Genomic DNA, 21,802 nt, shown 5'->3' on the forward strand with positions numbered 1-21,802 from the left:
GCCTTTAGAAGAGTCTATAAAGTTAGTACGTTGTAGTTCTTCCGAGGCGAAGTTCGAGACTTCAGTTAATTCCGCAACGTTGGTTGGACTTCACATAGTTCGCTTTCGGATTTCGGGTTCACGTTCAGGTTTTCGTTATCTTCCGTAGTGTTGACTTGGACTTCAGAAATATCCCTGTCTGGTTCCTGGAAATTGGAATAGTTCGTACTTTCTGTCGACTAGCGATATCGTTTCTATATGCAATGTAGTACTCGAAATTAGTGAAGTGCTTAAGTATAGCTTTCCTTCACTAAAGAGTTGTTATCCAATAAAGTAAACATTTAAAATTAAACTTAAAAGTGTTACTTTACTGGGCAATCATTTATAGAGTAAAAAGGAACACAAGGAATTACATAAAATAACAGGACTAGCTACACTAAGTAGCATGGTTTGAAAACAAAGAAAAGCAAGGGTAGTTCTATTTAGGAACATGGGGTGGGTTGAATTTGAATTCAAAAGAATTTCAACAACTAGGGTACCAACTCAAAGTGAAAAAGGAATGGCCATGTATATGAATCAATCCAAACATGGAGCTTATTTCAACAAAAACAACACTAGCATATGTGAATTAATCCTAGAACTCAAGAATAAATCAAAAACTCAAGTTAAACAATGCAAAAATTATCCCAAAAATTACCACAAGCTACTTGTGTTCATTGGAGTTCATGGTAAAAAGATGACCCCAATAAATTAACAAAAACATGCTTTAATAAAATAAACAAATGCATAAGTTAGAAATAAACAAAGCACATGAAATAATAAGCAAAAACCAAGCATTTGAGCCACAAATTTTATACAAGAACATACATAGCATATAGATTACATGTTTCAAAAATCAAGAATAACAGGGCTATGATTAAAAAGATATAAATAAATTTCTCATTTGCTAACAATTAAACTAGAGCACAAAATATAAAGTTTCATGCAAACTTTAGTAGCCAAAGTGATAGAGCTAGTCAAGAGGAGCACAACAAAATTAATTTGGCATTTTTATGATTTTTCTACATTTTTCTAGGAATTTTCAAATTTCACATGAAAAACATAAAAGGGTTCTGGACTTTTTGCATAAAAGACCCTAGAAAGATTCTAATTGAAGCAATTAGGTCCCTTCCATGGCCGGCGATGGGGAAGCTCCTGGCCGGCCAAATTCTGACGAGGATGGCTCTCCTCCGGTGAGGGCAAGGGGTGGGAGAGCAAGAGAGGTTTGTGGGCTACCTTGTGGTAGTGGTTTGGGGGCTCGGGGTGGTCGGTGGCGGCCTGTCCACGGCGAGCAGCGGCCGGCCGGCGAGGGAGACGGCGCTGAGCGGTGTTCGGTTGAGGGAAGGGAGGGGTAGCTAGGCTTGGAAGGTTCCAAGGGGCGAGGGCAAGCCTATGGATCGCTCAAATTGGACAGAGATGGGGTGGAGAGAGTGTTCCGCGTGTGGCCGGTGAGTGGCGGCGCGGATGGTGGTCGCGGCGGTGGATAATGCCGGGGAGAGGGGCTCGGTCAGTTATTTATAGCCTGGAGGTGGAAGGGATGAGCAAGAGAGGGAGAAGATGAGCTTGTTGAAGTCTGTGAGCAGGATTCGGCGGCGAGGATGCCGTCCAGCGGCGGACCGGCGGCGTGGCGCGAGCAGGAGAGGTCGGGCGCACGTGGAGTGCGCGAAAAAGGCCAGTAGGGGCAGCTTGAGTGGCGGCGGAACCTTGGGTGTGGCACGTGGAGGCGACGCAGATCAACAGGCGGGCGGGGGAACCGGTGGCGGGGCAAAAACCACGGCGGACGGCGGACGGCGGCCGGGCAACGCCCCTGTTTTCCAGCAGAGGGAAGAAGAAGATGAATAGGAAAGGGTGGTTTTGTAATATTCCGAAATTTCAGGGGCTTAACTATAAAATAAAATTTCCCGTTGATCTAGGGCTCAAATGAAAAAGTGCCCAAAATGAAAATTATTCAGTTTTTCAAGACCTACAACTTTCATGTTGTGCATTCACTAGATCAAAGGATTTTGAAATATTTTCAAATTCGTCAAATCTTTTAAAAAACAAAAGAACCCAACTTAAATTTTGAAATTGCAAGGGTATCCTTAAGCTTAAAATATCTTTTTATGAGGGTAAAAGTGAAAAACAAAAAATGCATTTTAACCCCTCATAAATTTTAAAATTTAGCCTTTTGCCAAACTATTTTGTAAAAAGAACTTTGCATTTTTCCAAAATAACAAAAATACCCTTGTTATAGAAATCATGGTTTAAATTTTTAAATCAACACAAAATTTTATTTTTGACCCCTAAAACCTGGATTGTCACATTGGCCCTCTTGGGCATGGGCCAGGGTTCGAAGGGTTTATCTACCTAGGTAAGTTGGTAGGGTTTCCTCTTAATGAAAAAACAGTGGGGCCGCCCACCCCCACCCCCGATAGAGGTTTTTTTACTACTGCTACAGCCTCTATTTTGACAACAACAATGTGCTGCGCCTCATGTATGATGGACCGGATATATTTCTATATATTAAAGACGCACTGCTCGGCGAGCTTCCATTCGTCCATGTCGGCCAAAAAATTTTACACCGTCCGATGCACATCTCATGGCTCTCCTCCCTTCCGCCGCAGCCCAAACCCCGCCTCCTCGTTCCCACCGCCGTCCCGTCCTCCCCTGCTCTCCTCCCCGCCGCCGACCCACCTCTCCTCCTCCCCGCCATCCCCGTCCCAGCTGCTGCTCCTCCTCCTCCTCCTCCTCCTCCCCCCTCCCCGCCGCCAACACGGCAACCAAGCTCGGCGCCGGCGCCGCTCGCGCCGCGTGGGCCATCGTACTCCTTTCCCCTTATCCTCGGCACTCCCGTGCAGCGCGGAACTCGCGCGGCCTCCTCTTCCCCACCGGCTCTCTCCTCCTTCCCGCCGCTTTGGTGACTTCGGGCGCAAGAAGCGAAGGGTAGCTCCGGCGGCCGCGACGGCCATGGGCATGGCGTACGGGAGCTCGTGGGGAGCTCGCTGGTGGCATGGAGAGGGAAAGACGCTACTTGGGGCAGGTTGAGGAGGGTTTGGGGGTGCTCACCTCGAGAGGAATCGGACCGAGATGGCCCAGGCGAGGAGATCGACGGGGAGGTATGTTCTTTGGCCGAGAACAGAGGAAGGCGGAATTGGAGCGAGGAAGAAGATGAGCGGTGTGACTGGACAGCTCGGCGAGCTCGATGGTGGCGAGGAGCTGCACGAGGGCCTATTTATAAGCGCTGGAAGGCGGTGGAGAGGCGGGGCTACGGTGGTGGCCGGCCGGCGAGCTTGGCGGGTGGCTTTAATGGCGCTCGGCCGCTTGTGAGCGTTGCGGAGCGGCGTCTCGAGCGGCGAGGCGGCACAGGGTGACGGGACCAGTGCAAGTGGAGGGGCCCAGCCGCTCGGTGTGGAGCTCGGCGTCGAGCTCTGCTCGAGCAGTGCAGGCTCGGGCGGCGAGGCAATGGTGCTGTGCTGTCGACGGGCGGCGCGGCGAGCATCCGGGTAGCCATTGATGGCGCTCGGCATCGCGAGCGGCGAGGCGGCACAGGACGACAAGATAGGTCGGGCAGGGCCGAGCGGCGCGCCGGGCGTCCCGGGCGCGTGGTGCGCATGGGGCTCAGGGACGCGTGTGCGGTGCGTGGGTGCGTTGGTGTGGCAGAACCGCCCGAATTAATCCGGCTCAAGTGCGCTAACCATCACCATAAAGGTAATCCCGGCTAACACGCACTTCAACCGGAGTAATCCGACAGTCCAGTCGGGTAGAGTCCCGATAAAACCACCTGAGCTGCATTCGAAACCCAAAGCTTACATGCAACTCACACGAAGGTGAGTCCGGAGAGTACAACATTTCACAAATTCTTACATCACAGAGTCTTAACTTAAATATTACAAACCGAGTTTGAAATATTAAAAAGTTACTTGAAATTCAAATTGAAAGTAGTTCAGAGTTCAACTGCAACGGAAATAGAGCGAGTTCTAAACGACGATACAAGATGTCATGATGAAGCCCGTACATGACATCACTCGGCATTGTCATCTTCGGCCGGAGTCGAATCCCATTCCACCGACCAACCAGGGGGTAAAGTACACGGCCAAGTCAAGCTAGCTACCTGATCTTCAAACATATCACCTGAAAACAAAGTTGAGCCACAAGCAAGGCTAAGTATACTAATACTCAGCAAGGCTTACCCGACTAAGGGTATACTTAGCCCTTAATCTAGACATGCAAGGCTTTTTGGCTTGAGGGGTTTGTTTTGCCGCAAAGCATTAACGAGTAGATCCTTAATTTCAGGTTTTAGCTTCCAAATTCTAGTTCAATTAACCATTCTAGGTGAGCATCTATCCAATAGCATACATGGAGGAAAACAATTATCTTTCATCATCCAAACAACCATATTCATCATCATCATCTTTCACTTCTTACTCTATGCGGCAAAAGGGTTAAGCAGTCCCAATATCCGTGACAGGCGGACGATTCAAATCGAATTTGTTAACCTGGCCAGGCAGACCTAAACACACGCATGGGAACAGAGTCACCCACACAACAGTTCCCTTCAATTCCCGCTTCACGGAACAGGCCCGCTGTAGCAGCACCGTCCAAATTAAACCGGCTTAAATGCACTAACCATCATCTTAATACTTAATCCAGTTACTGTGCACTTAAAACGGTGTAACCTGACAGGCTGTCGGGTAAAATCCCGATTAAACTACTGTACTCCAGGATCACAATTGCACTTAGACCCGTACGAAGACGAGCACAGGTGTTACCAGCATACAGAAATCTTCAAATTAATTTACAACACCAGTTTTACATAAAAGTCTTAAATACAAACAACAGAGTTCAAACGCACAGCGGAAGTTTAAAACTGAGTTCGAAATACAATACGATAGCTACGACGACGATAAAAGGTGAGCTCCACATCCTGCCCACCGATGTGACGCCAACCTGCCCAATCTTCACGGGGAAGACGGGGCCCACTCGACGGTCCAACCTGGAGGAAGCGGCTGTCCAATCCAGGACGCACAGATCTCCTCGAAGTCCGCAGGGACACAACCTGCTCAGAAGGGTTACAACAACAACCCTGAGTATACTAATACTCAGCAAGGCTTACCCGACTCTGGGTATACTTAGCCCATTACCTAGACATGCAAAGCTTTTTGGCTCTGGAGTTCTTTTGCTGAAAAGCTGCTAGAAGTGAATCCTTACTTTCAATATTTTAGCTCCATTTAGTATACCAAGTATTACTAAGTTCGCCTATTCATCTAAAACACACATGGTGGAACAGATTATCTTTTAGTAACTTCCAAACCAGTCTTTTCCATTCCGTTTTCATTCCACTTTCTTACTACGATGTGACAAAGAGATCAAGGCTCTCATAACCGCGAGTCACGGCGAATCGATCCGATTTAACCTTGCAAGGTGGACCTAACTCACACGACACATGCAAGCCCCGTCGGGCCACTCGCGTCAACTGTTTCCACATTACCACGACATCTGAACTACGCCTGCTAAAACCCAGGTGATGGGCCCCTCGCAGTGAACTCCCGGAGAACCCGGAGGCGGCATCCTATCCAACACCCACCAACTCCCACGCCCAGCGTAGCATGGCGGAATTCAAATCACCGCTGTAAGGTGGTACACAGCTTACCGGTTTCGACTACCTCCTACTTCCGGTATGTGGTTAGTACTGTTCAATCCTCGATCAGCACTGCCAACAACGGAACGGTCCTCAATCGACACAGGCGGAGCTAACTTTCCATCCATTCCATACCAAAACCAACTCATTTCCGCCCGGTCTCCATTTCTCTTAACTCCACAATTCATTTCAAGCCAAAGCTAAGGGATCAAGATCCTAAACTTGCGAGTGACAGCAATCACTCGACTTCTACCGAAATCCTATTTAGCAAAGCATTTCTATCGACACCTGCATACTAGTATAGGCCCACGGTACCTAGGGCACATGCATACTATGGTTCCATTCAACTCCTAGAACATAAATGCACAATACTTAAATAAACGATGAATACTTTAAATTATGGTTATGCTCCGGGGCTTGCCTTGCAGGTCAGCGGGGTTAACTAGGTCTCCGGGGGCGTGCTCAACGGCGTCCTCCTGTTGCGCTCCTGCTCGTGGCTCCTGGACCGGCTCAGCAACTAGCTCGTGGACAGCGTCGGTCGTGGCGTCTACACGAATAAAATATGTCATGCAACAGATAGGACACAGAGCAATGCATAAGTGTTTACGATGCGAAACCAAAGCTCAACATTTAGCCTGCAGTGTTCCTTCCAAAAACAGCTACTAACTTTAAAATAAATAAAAGAGCATGGCGAGGGCAAACTACAAGCAAAACCCTAACTTGCAAACATGATCTAGCAACACAATTAAACAGCGTAACGCGAAGACAGTAAAGCATGCCACGGAATTTTTCCGACAATGAACGACGATCGGAAGCATTTGTCTTAACCCTAGAAAAGCAATTAAACAACAATTAGATCCACACACTTGCATATAGAACAAGCACCTGAAACTTTTTCAGTGAACAACACATACCAAGAGTAAGCTACTGCAAATTTTTCATAATTTTTAGAGCCATGGAACTACCTACAATAATTAAACTAGGTTTAAAGCAAACTGAATTTTCACCACAGCAAAAGTGACAAAACACAGGCACAAGTATTTTTCCTCAGAAGCTTGTGATTTTAGAAACCTAACAAAATTTGTTTCGCATTTTTCACATTTTTCTGTAATTTTCTACGCAATTATGAACTTTCAGCCGAAATAAAGAATAAAACTGAAACATAAAAGGTAAAAGGGGGGGCTGACAGCCGGGCCCCACTTGCCAGGGACCCAGGCTCGCCCCCCTCCTCTGCTTTGCGCGCACGGGCGGCGCGCGGCCAGGCGCAGCCCGCGGCGGCGCTCCCCGCCGGCGGGGCCGGCCAACGGCGCTGCGGCGGGGCCGAGCGGAGCGCCCAGGGCGGCCGGGATACAGGGCGGCCGGCGGCGCATGGGAAGGCGCAGAGGGAGGGCTGGCGCGGCAGCTCGCGGCGGCGCACAGCCACGGGCGGCGGCGGCGCATGGCGTTCCGGCCGCGGCAAGGCCAAGAGGCGGCGGGATGGGGCGGCGCAGGCTTCAGTGGGGCTGAGCGGTTGCGGGGCGTGCAGCGGTGGCCCGCGAGCGGGGGCAGGGAGGCCCGGCGACGTGCGCAGGCGGCGCTCAGCGCGTCCGCGGTGGCGCGGCGGCGCTCCGACGGCGGCGGCCGCGGATTAGGGTGGGGAGAGGGTCGGGGAGTGAGATAGGGTTGCGGCCGAGCTCACCGTGGATCGATTTTGCGCGGAGGAAGGCCGGAAGGGGGTCGTCGTCGTGAGGGGCGAAGCTCGGAGCGGAGCTTGACGGAGGTCGACAATGGTGGCCGCGGTCTGGAGCTCGGTGCTAGGCCGATTCGGCCGGGAAACAACTCAATCAGGCACGAGATGAGGCGGAGGAGGTGGAGGGCAAGGTGAAACGGGGTTCGGGAGGATCAGGGCGCAAGGAACGACGGCCGGGCGATGAACGACGGCCGGCGCTGCGCGTGACGAGCTAGGGTTCGCTCAGTCCGCTTGCTGCGCGAGGAAGGGGAACGGGATGGATTGCACTGGAAGCCTCTCGACCTAGCGAGGAGAAGAGCGGCGCTCGGACGACGAGGATCGCCGGGATGAACGACGCGTGGAGTCGCTCGCCGGCGTTCAGTCGCCGGTATGGGCGCGGGCGTGCACAGTGCCGAGCACTGCAGTTCCTCTGCTCACTCGTTGACGATTTCTAACTCGATTTTTGACCAAATACAACTCCAAATTTCATATAACAACTTGAAATTTGGCCAAAATAAAAGTTGGAGAGGATTAAAAGATCTACAACTTTCATTTTGGGCGGAAGTTGATTTGGAGCTCAGATCAAGGACAAAAACGAGATCGAACACAGCTAAGTAGATGTTTACTAAGCAAACACGATTAGCGTTAATGACGAATTTGAGTCCACGATTAGCGAGTTAACTCGTGATTAGCGAGACGATTAACACAGGGGTGTTACACCCACCGCCCTCAAGTACAGCAGTACGACGACTCTGTACTCGCCATTAGCTAGATGTGAACAAGTTCAAGACGGTGGGGAGTATGTTCCGGCCTCGGTTCAATCCAGTACTTAAGCTTACCGATTACCATATTCTCGGCATATGGTTAGTACGTTCAAACGCTTAACCACCACTACCACACACTGCGGCCTTATCCATTTTTACTAAACAGACGGGGCATCACAAATGTCACAGCCCCGCCCGTGAGCCTTATAGTTGCAGTATGTAGTGGACATTCAATTCCTATAATTCTCGCGAGTAACAGGAAATCACTCGACTTCTACCGAACCATTAGCCTAGCCAACTAGCGACCTAAACCAACTAGTGTTCAAGCATAGGTACCCAGGATCATGCAACTAAGGTTTCAATCAACTCCTGTAAACGTAAATGCACAAGTATATAGAAATATAAGCAGTTGCATAAATCTACAGTAGATAGGACATGCTCCGGGGCTTGCCTTGCTATGCAAAGTTAGTCTTGGGCTCTTCCGAACTTTGGTTCGGGTCTTCGGCGGCTTCAGTTAGATTAGCTTGGGCTTCATGCTGCTCACTCTCGGACTCCGGCACCAGCTCGTACGTATCGTCGGCGAGAGTAGTCGAATCTACACGAGATGCATATGCATGAGTTTACGTGATGATCTCAATTCATGATTTAATTCACTATAAAGTTGTAAACCAACACAACTCCAGTTAAGTTGGAGATTATGTTCTCTTTATTGGTCAATCGTTTATAGAGTACTATCTAACATGATTTTATTCATAAAAGGACTAGGAGTTTGTTGTCTTTCGCTTTCTTGACATGAAGAAATGGTATTTTTCTTAATTAACACTATACTAACCTGTAACGCCATAACTAGGGTTACATATACTTTCTGGTACTGAAATTTTTATGCAAGGTACAAATCTGAGTAACATGGCTACTGTGAAATTTTTAGCTAATTTCATTGAGCATATTAATTATTAAAAAGACATTAAACAGCTACTACTAGGAGCAAGATTCATTTATACAGAAAAAACCACACAAGTAAAGATGCTACAATTTTTACTGAGGCTTCCTACTCTTATGTGGCGTCCACTGTTAATTTTTCAGATTTTATGGAGCAGTAAACAGAGCATGAAAAAATAGAGAAACATATAGCTGTATGGATCAAAACTAATTTCCATAGACTGTTACACTAATTTCTAGAGGCTCAAACTTTACCAGAAGGATTTAGTACTCTAATAGAAGCTCTAGTAAAAATATGAGATTTTTCTATATAGAGAAACTATTTGTCTTTATTTAGTACATTTCATCCTACAATAAATTATTTGGATCAGTTTGACTTAACTAAAAATTTCCAAACTTTTTCTGAGGAATACATGAATCACAGTAGAGAAACTGTAAAAGTTTCAGCTAATTAATAATATCGGAACAACTTGGATAAATAAAACTATTTAACCTAGGCATAAATAAAGATCTATTAAAACCTATAGCTAGATTTCTCCTATGGTCATGAAATTTTTACACAGAGCCATTCTATTTGCTAATACAACACTGTCCAAACCTCATAACCAGAACATGCATATAACTTGAGATACCATAAAAACTACCTATTATTTGTATTTTAAATAGAGCAAAAACTAATGAGCAAAAGAAAAAGTGCATGTAACAAAAGTTGTAGATCTCTTTGCAAAGATTCCAGAATAGTTGAGTTTGCATTTTTCTGACTTTTCTACGATTTTAAACGAATTTACAATTTCGCTGTTTGAAACTGAAAACTGAAAACGAGATTTGCAGTCATGCCCTTAACTTTAGCGCAAAACCCCCTGGGATCTAAAAACAAATCACAACCATGCCCTTGGACGGAGGTTGAAGAAGGGCAGGATAGGGGCGGCCTTTCCCGGCCGAAATCCGGCAGCTCCGGTCGCCGGCGGCGAGGGGAAAGTGGGGGAGGAGCTAGAGGAGACCGAGCTCTACCCGTTTGTGGGCTCAAATGAGGTTGGGGATGGCCGGAGGTGTGCTCCCCGCGGCGAGCAGTGGGCGGCGGCGACGGCAGGCCGCGGCGGCGGCGCTCCGGCGAGGGGAAGCGGCAGTGGGGTGGTCTGGGAGCTTCACCAAGCCATGGAGAAGCTAGGGGGCTTGCTCGGGTGGAGGAGGGCCGGAAGGGAGAGCTCCGCGGTGGAGCTTGGGCGGCGGCCATGGCGGGCGGCTGTGGCTCGCGTTCCGGCAAGGGGAGTGGCGGGAGCGACTGAATGGCGGCTCGGGGAGATGGAGTGGAAGGCGACGAACGTGTCTGGGTGGTCGTAGTAGGTCGGGGCGAGCCCGGATGGCGGCTCAGCGTGGAAGGCGAGTTCGGCTGCGAGCTCGAGCTCGGCGCAGCAATGGTGGCCGCGGTGCGGCTCGGTTGCGCGAGCAGGGAGCTCTGCGTGGGGAAAAAGAACAAGGGGGAAAGGGATGGAGGAGTGGGATGCTTTGGTTCCGCAAGGGAGGCCAGGCAGCTCTTGCAGGCGTCGGGCAGGGGCTGGCCGCGGCGCGAACGGCGCTTGGCCGGACGCGGCCGTCGCCGAGCGTGGCGTGCGCGGGCGGAGCAGCGAGGGCGGCGTGCGCGCTCGAGTGGGATGGTGATGGCGCGGCGCAGCGAGGCAGCAGCACGGCGACAGCAGGCGCAGCGAGGTAGTAGCGCGGCAGCGGCGCAGCAGCGCGAGCGTGCGCGCTCGAGTGGCTGAGCGCGCGCAGGGAGAACAGGGAGAGCGAGGGAGGGGGGAGAGAGAGAGTAGAGAGAGAAAGAGATTTGACTTTAAGTTTTCTCAAAATTTTCAATTGGATGATGAAAAAGTTTAAATACGAAAGTTGTTCAAAATTCAAAATCCTACAACTTTCATTTCAGGCACAAACTCATTTGAAGCTCCGTTTGAGAGTTAAAATTTGAAACTTAAAGGTAACCAAGAACTCCCTACACAGTTTGTATTTCAAAATTTTCTCCAAATTTTGCATGGCAACTTGAATAACTTTGAACATGAAAGTTGTTTGTCATATAAAACTTTATAACTTTGGTTTTAGGCAAAAGTTTATTTAAGCTATGGTTTGCACTTTGTATTTTCGGATCTTTTCAGCATTTTCTGAAATTAATTATGGGAGAGAAAGGTAATGTGGATCGACTTATCATTTCATGTGCAAAAACTCACTTTCTTCCCATGGCTTCAACTAGACTTTGGTTTATTATGATTTTAGTGAGGTGCCTATGAAATTTCACAAGCAAACTTGCATCAGTTTAAAAACTATTCAAAGTTTTCGACCTATGCACATATACACTTAGACACACATACATACACATCCATTTCAACGTTTCTTGGTTAAGGATGCATGATTTGGTGCTAATGACTCTGGTTCATCTAATTAAACACCTGGGGTGTCACAGTTGGCTGGCCTGCTGATGCTAGTGCTTCGCTTGCGTGCGTGCTGTGTTCAAGTGCTGCTTGCACGCGTGCAAGCTGCATGCCGTGTGTGTGCTAGAGCTCAGAGATGAGAGATGATAAAAGGGAGTTGGTGCTTGTGCATGAGGGCACGTACACGTGAAAGAAGTGATTAGGGATATTTTAGAGAGAAGTTTATATACTGATGGAAATACAAATGAACGAAAGATGTGGTTGGCTGGAAGAGAATATTTTTGGATGGAAAGAAAATGAGCTCAAGAAGATTTTTGCAAAGTTTTAAAATTGTTTTTAACGAGTGATTTATTGGGGTGAAATTTATGGATGTTACAAGTGTCCATACTAGCAGAAGTGCTAGATATGAAACAAAATTTTCATTAGTGCACAGATAGAGAAATTTTGAAGTTTGGGTGCTATATAAGAAAAGAGCAACTTTTTTTTGATCGGAACACACATGTATTAAGTTAAGTAAACAGTACAAAGTCTAGTACAAATACAGATACGCCCAGGTAGGATACAGAGTAGCTGCTCCACCAAAGTACTTGCAGAAAGGCCCCTAAAAAAAGAAGAAAATACATTAAGATCCTGGGACCTCTGCAACTACACGCCTGTGGACGCCGCCGCCACCTGCCGTCGCCGGAGGCTGCTAGAAACAGTCACCGCCGACCCCAGGTCGGGAGGATCTCCATCGCCGCATGGCTTTAAGAAGAACCGCAGTAGAAAAAGCAAACACTGCAGATCCATCGGTCAGGGACCCGCCCAAGCTCCAGCGACCCTGGACCAAGGCTCGCCGTCGGCGACCGCCGCCGCCGAGCGAAGATCGAGCCTGGACCACCCACCAAGGAACCGCCGGACCTCCAGCTTGCTCTGCACCCTAAAACAAAAGCTTCATACATCCACCGCCTACCGAAGCCGAGGAAGAACGAAGACCAGACCCCTGTGCAGGCGTTCCACGCAGGGAGCACCACCTCCACGGTCTCGCCGCCGGCGTCGGAGTGGAGCACCAACAGGGCGAGGAAGAGATCGAGAGGACGTTATTCCTAAATGACGCCGCCGCCGCCGCCTCGCCGCCGCCGCCGGAAACCAAACCCTAGAAGAACTAGTAACTAATATACACCGCCAGGCAGAGAGACACCATTCCCGCACACATCCGAGGGCCCGAGGGCCGCCGGAGGCGGAGGGGAACGGCGACCTCGCCGGCGGGAGCACGGGTCGCTCCCCTTTCGCCTCTCTCAGCTGTAGCAGGGAGAAGAGAGGAGAGAGTTCGAGAGAGGAGAGAGTTGGTGACGGAGTACAATGCCAGATAGATACGTAATTTTCTCTATTTTTTTTTACTGATGAGTGGATCGTGTGGGTACATTTTGGATGTGTAGAAATGAAGGGACACCAATTGGGCTCACAAGCCGGCCCAGTTGCTACCAACCTCGCCATTCAATAGCAGCCCAAAACTCCATTGTCATCCGGCCGTGGCCTTCTCCTGCCCCAACGCGCCGCCGCTCCTCCGCCGTCCGCCGTCCGCCGTCTGCGCCCTCTCACCAGGCACCAGCCCGCTGCATCTGCAATGAGGGTAAGCCCTCTCGTCATCTCCATCTTCCTTGTCGCATGCGGCTGCTGCTGGCACTGCACTCACTTGCTGTTGATACCCATCGGCCTCGCCGGTTCCTGTTCCGGCTATCACTGGCGGGGTGCGCGCCTGGAGAAATTGTTGATTTGTGGATTAGAACTATGGCACGTTAGCTTAAGGTCCATTCCAAACAAAATAGCCCCCGCGCGCTTGATCAACATAGAGCATTTGGCAGCTAGTGCTGCGTGCTGCCCAGAAGGCCAACCATGTAAAATATGCGGGGGCGGTTATGTGGCGTTAGGGTTTGGCTCTGTTTCAATCAATACCTTATTCGCTTCCGATTCTGGAGAAAATAGAGTCAAGTTATGCATGTTTACAGAATTCACGCGACATAATAGGTGTCGGTAGCCAACTTCTGGATACCTCATTTTTCTTCGGTTTTGATATAAAAGATAGGAATCACTTATTGTGCGTTTTCATGGAACCCAGAGTTGAATCAATTATCACGCTAGGCGAAGGGGCAGTAATACTTTTATGAAGGGTCGTAGTTCCATGTTAATCAGTAGTTAACATTCTTCTGTCCTGGTTCAGAACATTGTAAAACAAATTCTGGTGTAGCATGGTGGGGTCAATGCCACAAGCTTCACCATCAGAGCAACTTGTGCAAGGAAGGTGGAGGCTCCATTTTTTTTTTGAACCAATGGCAGGAGCTCTACCGCTCAATTAAGACGAAGGAATGATTTTATGTACAAGGAGGTTAGTCAAACGAGATGCTAACAGAGCATCCGAGTAGCTAACCACCCCACGCTACCCGGTTGAGCACTAACACGATGCACTGCCATTGGTCATCATTGCCGAGCATGGAAGCAAAGCTACCAGCAGCTCCCACTTCCGATGGCAGGCCACCTACGAGCCACCTACCGAGGAGGCTCAGCGCCCGTTGCGCCAAACCTGCACAGTGGGCGGTGCTACCGAACTCGTCGCCCTACCTACCGGCGTGGTGGCCCTCGTGCCTTCTCTGGGGCCGGTGATCGACAGTTTTGGTCGCTTCTGCGCCGATATGCTGCTGTGCAAGTCCGCTGGCGCCGGATCCGCCCTCCATCGGGCTGATTCTTCTCTCAGATCATGGCTGGGGGCCTACGACACCACCGCGGTCACCGGGTTACTCTCCAATTCGGCATGGCCATCTTTTCCGTCGACCGTGGCAGCGGCATCACCGTTACTTCTTGCTGGAATGGTGGTGATGCCGGGTAGGTGTTCCAGGCGAAAGCCCTTTTCGGCATTGTGTAGGTATCGATAACGGCGGCGCTTTTGGGCGTCGTTTCCTTGAGGCGTTACCGTGGTGTCACCTACAACTGTCAGTGGATCTCCGGGTGAAAACTCAAGTCCAGCTTGCTGGATGTGGCGGCGATGACATCTTCGATGTCGTTCTCTTCTTGAAGCGTCACCTTGGAGGTCATTCGGTCCGACTTTGGTACTTCAGCGGCATCAAATAATTCGGACATCAAGTTTCTAAGTAAACGAGAGATGTGGTGTTTGGTGCGGCATAAAGACTTTACAAGGATGAAACGGAGCGAAGAAGAAAGTTAAAGCTTAGTCTTCTAGTTTTCTTTCATTGTTTTAGAGTTTTTTTCTTGTATTCTGAGAACCTCATTTGAGGTGTAGAGTCTAAGAACTCTTGTAACTCTTGGGTATATATATCCACCAGATGGATATAGAGGCCGGTTTATCCCTTATCTAAAAAAACGAGCCACCTACCGACGGGTTCAAAGCACGAGGCTGCAGCTGGTCATCGTTGCCAAGCTTAAACAAGAGCAGCTCCGACTTCCAGTCACAAACCCCACTTCGCCCCGGCGGATGCAAACCCTCCGTAGAGCACCGAACCATGATGAAAGGGGCGTGCCGCATGTCATCGTTGCCGAGCCACGTCCCTGACGCAGCAGCTCCGACTTCACATTGCAAGAACCGCCTCCACGCGTCTACCGGGTGCCGAGAAGTGCAAACGCCGAAGGAGACATTCAAAGCCTCGGTGACGATCCAAGTGCAACGCCTTCAGGAAAGAAGCGACGCCGATAGCGCCACCGTCGCACGTCCACTGCGGACCGGGCTTTTTCACCCTTGGATGACACTGCTAGTAGGGGTGGTAAAGGGTCGTCAAATTTGGCCTAGATAATCTAAGGGCCAGGCCCTAAACGGGCTGGGCTCTAATCCTATACAATTTTGAGCTAAAAAATTTAAGAGCCAAGTTGGGCTGTGAAGTGACCACTAGGGTCATGGCCCATTACCACCCCTAACTGCTAGAAGGGAAGACGCGACGTCCCCATTAGGAAAAGTGGCGCCTACCAGCGTCACCGTCATCAAGGCTTTCACCCAAAAAACCCTCTAGCACGATGTCGGGCCTTGAAGCACCCCATGCCTAGCAGCACCGCCCTCACCGTTGTCCCATAACCCCACACACATCCGTATAGAGGGGTATCAACGTGCTAGCTCCTCGCAGCAGCCGCACAGCTGCGTCGACCGCCACCCCCTCTGTCCGGGCAACCTGTAGAGCCGGACCTGACTCCGGCACTGGCACCCGCCGTCGGCCTCCGCTAGAAGCCACATCCAGCCACGAACTCGGCGCCCCCGGCAGACGCCCCCGCCTCCGTCCTCAACTACCCAGGCCGCCGCAAGTAGGCAAGCTAGGCCGAGAGCCCCCCCTGCCGCCCCGCGCCTACACGGGCTCCGGCTGCCACTGCCACAGCCACCGTCGCCCGCCACGCCTCCTGGCTAGGGTGAGCCGGATCCAGCCGCTGGGGCACCGGATTCGGCCACCAGGGCAGACTAGGCCGGCGCCGCGCTGCTAGCGAGGAAGGAGGTGAGGGGAAGGCGGAGGAGGAACCTCCAATGCCATAAGAACCCGCTAGGCCCTAGTCGGTGCCGTAGGGGCGGCCTAGCCGAGCTCCACGCAGCCCGGGCTCGGCCCCGCCCCGCCGGACCACCACCATCCACGCCACCACACGAGAAGAGGCCTTGCCGCCGCCATCCCGGTGAGCTGCGCGGCCTTGCCGGCATCCTGCTTCGGCGGTGGCGCGGCGGGAGAGGGGGAAGGAAGGTCGAGGCGGCAGCTAGGTTCGGGGCCTCCCGGGTTGCCCGAGTGGGGGGCGACGCATGGGCAAGGGGAAGGTTCAGACTCGCACATCCATTGGAGGCTCGATTTTACTGCTGAAAAGAGGTTGTTTCCAATAAATTGTGTGGATGTTGCTTCCTCAGGTAACAAAATAGTTCCTTGTATGTCTTTGTGTACAATGATATCCTAGGAGTATATTTGCCTATTGATGTGGATAAGATTTATCAGTCTTTGTGAATATGATGTGCTGAAACTTGTGATGGTGAAAATGTTTAGGGAGATGAAATTCTCGGGCTCTGCTGCTCCCCTCTATCTAATTAGCAGATGTAATTGAGATAAAGGAACTGCAGCTGCTGGGTTCTAGTAATTTTGACATTATTGCATTCAAATATCACAATCTCCACATTTTACATTACATCGATTCAGTCAGAGCTTTTTATCTTGTCTCATCGTTCCTATAATAACATGATAAAGTTGCACTTGGCATGAAACTTGTTACGTCTTCAGCTAGTCTGGCATCTGTTGCAAGTCAATATGAATAAGCAGGATGGTAGTCATCATCATCACAAGACATGAGCACCTTGACAATTTCATCCATTGTCGGCCTCTTGCTTCTTTCTTCGAGGCATGAAAAGGCTATTTTCACCATTGCAATTGCCTGCTCTGTATCAAAATGGCCATGCAACCTATCATCAACAATGTCACTAACATTCCCGGAAGACAGAATATGTTTAGCCTCCTGGACAAACTCCAGGAAATCTATCTGTCTTTCCTCTAACAGTATGCCACTTGAAACCCTGATTCCAGTCACAATCTCCAGAAGTACGACCCCATAGCTGTAAACATCAACCTTTGCATTGATTGGCAAATTGAGTGCCCATTCTGGTGCCATGTACCCCATTGTGCCTCTCATATGGGTAAAATTGAAGCTAGTGCCATCTCGCTTCGCAAGCTTGGCCAGTCCAAAGTCTGCTATCTTGGCATCGAAGTCTCGTGTTAGGAGTATGTTTTCTGGCTTCACATCACAGTGAACAACCCACTCAAGGCATTCATGATGAAGATAAGCAAGGCCTCTTGCAGTGCCCAGGGCAATTCTGTACCTTTGGCTCCAACCAAACAGGCTTTCCGTACTTCTCTCACCAAAGAGGTACTTATCCAGTGACTCATTCTCCACATACTCGTACACTAATAGCCTGTTTGGCCCTTCTGAGCAAAATCCCCACATTCTGACTAAATTTATGTGATTGATTCTTCCAATAAGTGTCACCTCTGCCCAGAATTCCTCCTCTCCCTGGCGAACATCTGTAAGCTTCTTTACTGCCACTATTTTCTTATCTTCAAGCACACCTCTGTAGACGATTCCTGCTCCTCCTCTCCCAAGCTCTTCTTTGAACTTTCCAGTTGCTTCCCTTAGTTCTCGGTATGTAAACCGCCTGAATTGGTTTGTAATCATCTTGTACCCATCCTCCATTGATTTGGGTATGTTATGCTTCTTGAAGAAAAGGTACCAGCCCGTCACAATAACAAGCAACTCTAGAGCTCCCAGTATTGCAGCAAAGGCATAGAAGTATGTCCAGTTTATGTTGTCCTTCTTTGTTCCATACATACTTGCTGATCCTCGCTTGACCTCAGAGCCCGGTGGTCCACAGGTGAGGCTTTCCTTTTTAGAGATTGGGGATAAAGAACTATTCGAATTTTTTGGTACTTTCATATAGTTGTCTCCAGGAAAATACATGTAGACCTGACCATTGTAAAGTAAATCTTTAGTGTAACACCAACCATCTCCAGCCTTGTATGTGAAAGATAAGCAGGTACTGATGTTCAAGCAAATGTTCCTGCATGCTTCAAATGAGATGGATTTATTTGAGGACAGATCAAAGCCATAGTAGTCGGCATGAGGTTGCTTGACAAATGTAAAATCCTCAGGTGATTGGTTTTTATCAGTCAAGAACATTGGTTGGCATCCTTGGTTCCAATTTGTTGGATCAACCATCTCATAATCTGGAGGGCATCTGCACTGGAGACCACTGGAGTAGTCACAGAGCCCATTCTTTCCGCATAGCCCGTGCACATAGCACATCTGTGTTACAGCCTGTCCTGTGACGTTCCATTTCCCTGTTGATGCATTCAAACTGTACATTCTGAAATTGCCATCGTAATCGATTGTGATCCTTCTCTTGATTCCTGGACCTGAATCTGAAGCCTCTATCTTAAACCCATCACTTGACACAAAATTACCCATGTCATCTAGAACTGCTGTCCTGGTGCTGTTGAACCTACTGCGGCCATTTTTTTCAGCGTTGTAATCCGGACTTGGCCAGTAGATGCTTGTGATCTCTGGGCCGTCATACAACATCCGCAGGATGTTGTCGTTGTCGAAATAGAGGTGATAGTAACCAGAGACTAACCTTGTGCCCTTTGTCAGGTTCTGCCCCGGGAGCAAGGTGTCCGTTGGCGAATGGAAGCTCTGCCACACGATATTGTTGCTGGAGTCGTTGATCACAAGGTTGCCGTTGTTGAGGAGGACTACTGTTGTGTGCTTGCCTGACGATGTCCTGCTCTCCCACACCGTGGAACCATTGGTTTCTGTGAGTATCAGGTTGCCGTCGTGGTTCAGCGATATCCTGGAGCCATATTTGTTCACGGGAGAGTAGCCACTCGCCGCGAAATAGGGGTTTGCCGTCCAGACGACAGTTCTATTGGTGGTGCTTGTGGTGTACCAGATGGAGAAGGTGAGAGCATTTGTGCCAAGCTCGTGGAAGCCGCAAGAGAAGGTGCGGTCCGGTGAGATGAGGAAGACCTCGTTGTGGTCCTCTCCTCTGATGTGCGAGCCGGTGGTCATGGTCTGCCATGGCGATGCACCAGAGCAAATCTTGGAGAGCAATGGAATAAGGAGGAGATAGAGCAGTGCAGTCATTCTTCTTCTCAGGGAGCTCTTTTGGCTGTGGAGGCGTAGGAAGGTAGAGCAATGGTGATAAGGTGGGTTGGTAGCTAGACGATGACACGCATATAAACCTAAATTTGTTTATCAGAGTGAAAGCTAAATGTTTGATGACGTAATAGCAGATGCGTAGATCAGATCTCGGCCATGTCACATGTTTAATATTCGATCGGCTTATCGTGGCCAACAAGGATGCTGCCATTGCCCGTGACCCTAAAGTAGCTTTTTTTTTTAATTGATGCTATGTTGATCATGTGACTCTAAGTCGTAGACTAGCATTGAAGCAATTTTTCCTCGGTTGGTATCGAGCATCTTGGAAATCCCCGGTGTAAACATGCGCGCGAGCGGCGTCGTGCGCAAACCACATGTATCGTCTCTGCTTGTTAAAGCTGCATCTTTGTTTGATTCTTTGTTAACAAAAGTTAAAAGGCAATTTTGAACTTTCTTATTTTCCCCAGGAATTTCAAAACCCACGGTAACGTTCGTCAAGATGTTCATCTGGAAGCCGTGTCAAAGTGTAGTTTGGGTGCCTTACTGTTACTCTGGGAAAAAGAATCGTAGCTGAAAGATATCTTTGCGACTTGGCCAGAAGCCCAGAATAGCTACTAGTTTGACGGAACGACTTGTAGCATCTCAATTTACTGTTCCTTCAGTTACGTTTTACTATAATCTCGTTTGGATCCAAATGCTAATAGGTGAAAATCCAAACGGGAGTGCTAATAGGGTGGGCTAAACTATAACCAAGAATCCAAGACTTAAAAATTTTAGTATTTGCTTGGATGCTAATATGTGCTAAAATTTAGCATTTATTTAGGCTATCCAAATATACTGGGAGCTCTAGAGGTGCTTGTTATTGTGACGGGAGTTGCTTGATGACACCTTGCTGCCTTTTCGGCCACTCACCAAAGCAACAAGGTTAGTATCTGGTTACTACTACTACAGCCGCGAAAGGTCGGGCGGTCGAGTTGTCTAGCCCGGCCCGGATGGAAACAACATACCTCCCAGTGACGTTAGATGCCACCTAACTTATAAAACATAATTAGGACATACGAACTATCTACTCTATTCCTTAGCGCATCTAACGTCAACTTTTCGAAAATCCGAAATTTTGCAAAAAAAAAAAAGTTTACTTAACGCAGTTAAGTACGCCAGGAATCACCCCAGTGCAATTAGCTCTGATGCCAGCTGTCACAGAACAGTCCAAATAATACCAATTAAGTGCAATAATTAACACTTAAACTCAAACCAGAATTACTGCACTCAATCAGTACACTCAGACCGCCTGCTGTAACCAGGATCGATTACACAGGAACTCTCGCCAAAAGACGAGCATAGATGATTACCGGCAACAAAAGCGTTCAAAGCCATTTACAATCCGAGTTTATAACAGAAGTACCACCGTACTACAACAAGTGTTTACAAGTCAGTTTTACACTTCAAACCTCAGAGTTCAAACGCAGCGGAAAGTAATTTAGAGTTTAAAACAAGCTTCAAAATACATTACGATAGATAACGTCGCAGACAAAGACGAGCTTCACACCTTGCCCACTGATGTGAGGCTCACCTGCCCGAACTTCATGGAGAAGACGGGACCCACTCGACCGACCAACCCGGAGGAAGTGGTTGACCAATCCACGAGGCGTAGATCTCCTCGGAGTCCTCTGGAACGCATCCTGCTAAAAATATATGGCAACAACAAGCCTGAGTATTCTAATACTCAGCAAGACTTACCCGTCCATGGGTATACTTAGCCCATTAACTAAACATGAAAAGCTTTTTGGCTCTGGAATTTGTTTTGCTGAAAAGCTACTAATACTGGATCCTTACTTGCAATATTTTAGCTCAATTTAAGTTTATCAAGTACCAACTAGATTTTCCTAAACATCTAGAGCACGCATGGTTGATCACATTATCTTTTCAGATTACCATAGCCAAACATTCTCAGTTCAAACTCATTCCACTTCTTTACTACGATGTGACAGAGAGATCAAGGTTCTCATATCCGCGAGTCACGGCGAATCGATTCGATTTAACCTTGCAAGGTGGACCTAACACACACGTCACATATAGGCCCCGTCGGACCCTACGTGGCAATCCTTCACATATGCACACCGAAGAACCGAATTGCCCTGCGACCCGGGACTGCTAGCCCCACCGATACCATCGAAGGGTCAGCCATGAGTTTGTATACTAGCTCCACTGGTGAAGACAGTATCAAGTCCGGCTACCGGTGCACATATGATATTGAGCTTACCGGTTTCGACTACCTCCTACTTTCGGCATGTGGTTAGTACTGTTCAATCCTCAATCAGTAGTGCCAACAATGGTACGGTCCTCAATCGACACAGGCGGAGGCTCACTTTCCATAACTTCCATATCCATAACCAATTCATCTCCGTCCGGTCTCCATTTTTCCTTTCTTTTTCTCAAAGATTCATTCTCCAGCAACTTTTCATAAGTCACAAGACCTAACTCTCGCGAGTGACAGGAATCACTCGGCTTCTACCGGGTTCCTAATTAGCAAAGCAGTTCTAACGGTGCCTGTATACTAGTAGAAACCCAGAGGTACCTAGGGAGAAACATGCATACTAGGTTTCATTCAACTCCTAGAAAACTTAATGCACAATATTTAATTAATAACATTGAATACTGAAAATAGAGGTTATGCTCCGGGGCT

At 48.8% G+C, this 21,802-nt stretch overlaps 1 protein-coding gene and 1 long non-coding RNA gene across 2 annotated transcripts; one reads left to right on the forward strand and one right to left on the reverse strand.

The window, feature by feature from the left end:
- Positions 1–12,920: 12,920 nt before the first annotated feature.
- LOC120707564 lies at positions 12,921–14,656 on the forward strand. Its single transcript, XR_005689024.1, has 2 exons — positions 12,921–13,078; positions 13,667–14,656. It is a non-coding gene; the product is annotated as an uncharacterized LOC120707564 (long non-coding RNA).
- A 1,886-nt stretch (positions 14,657–16,542) lies between these two features.
- Positions 16,543–19,313, reverse strand: LOC120707563 (putative receptor protein kinase ZmPK1). The gene has a single exon (XM_039992480.1). It carries the CDS (start codon positions 19,099–19,101, stop codon positions 16,714–16,716), a length of 2,388 nt encoding a protein of 795 aa, XP_039848414.1. The 5' UTR covers positions 19,102–19,313; the 3' UTR covers positions 16,543–16,713.
- Between the last annotated feature and the right edge of the window lie 2,489 nt (positions 19,314–21,802).

This window comes from Panicum virgatum, chromosome 5K, assembly GCF_016808335.1.
Source record: "Panicum virgatum strain AP13 chromosome 5K, P.virgatum_v5, whole genome shotgun sequence".
NCBI lineage: Eukaryota > Viridiplantae > Streptophyta > Magnoliopsida > Poales > Poaceae > Panicum > Panicum virgatum.

What these genes read in the sequence shown, in the direction of transcription:
- LOC120707563 (XM_039992480.1), bottom strand. Translation starts at nt 19,101, where the DNA reads ATGACTGCACTGCTCTATCTCCTCCTTATTCCATTGCTCTCCAAGATT.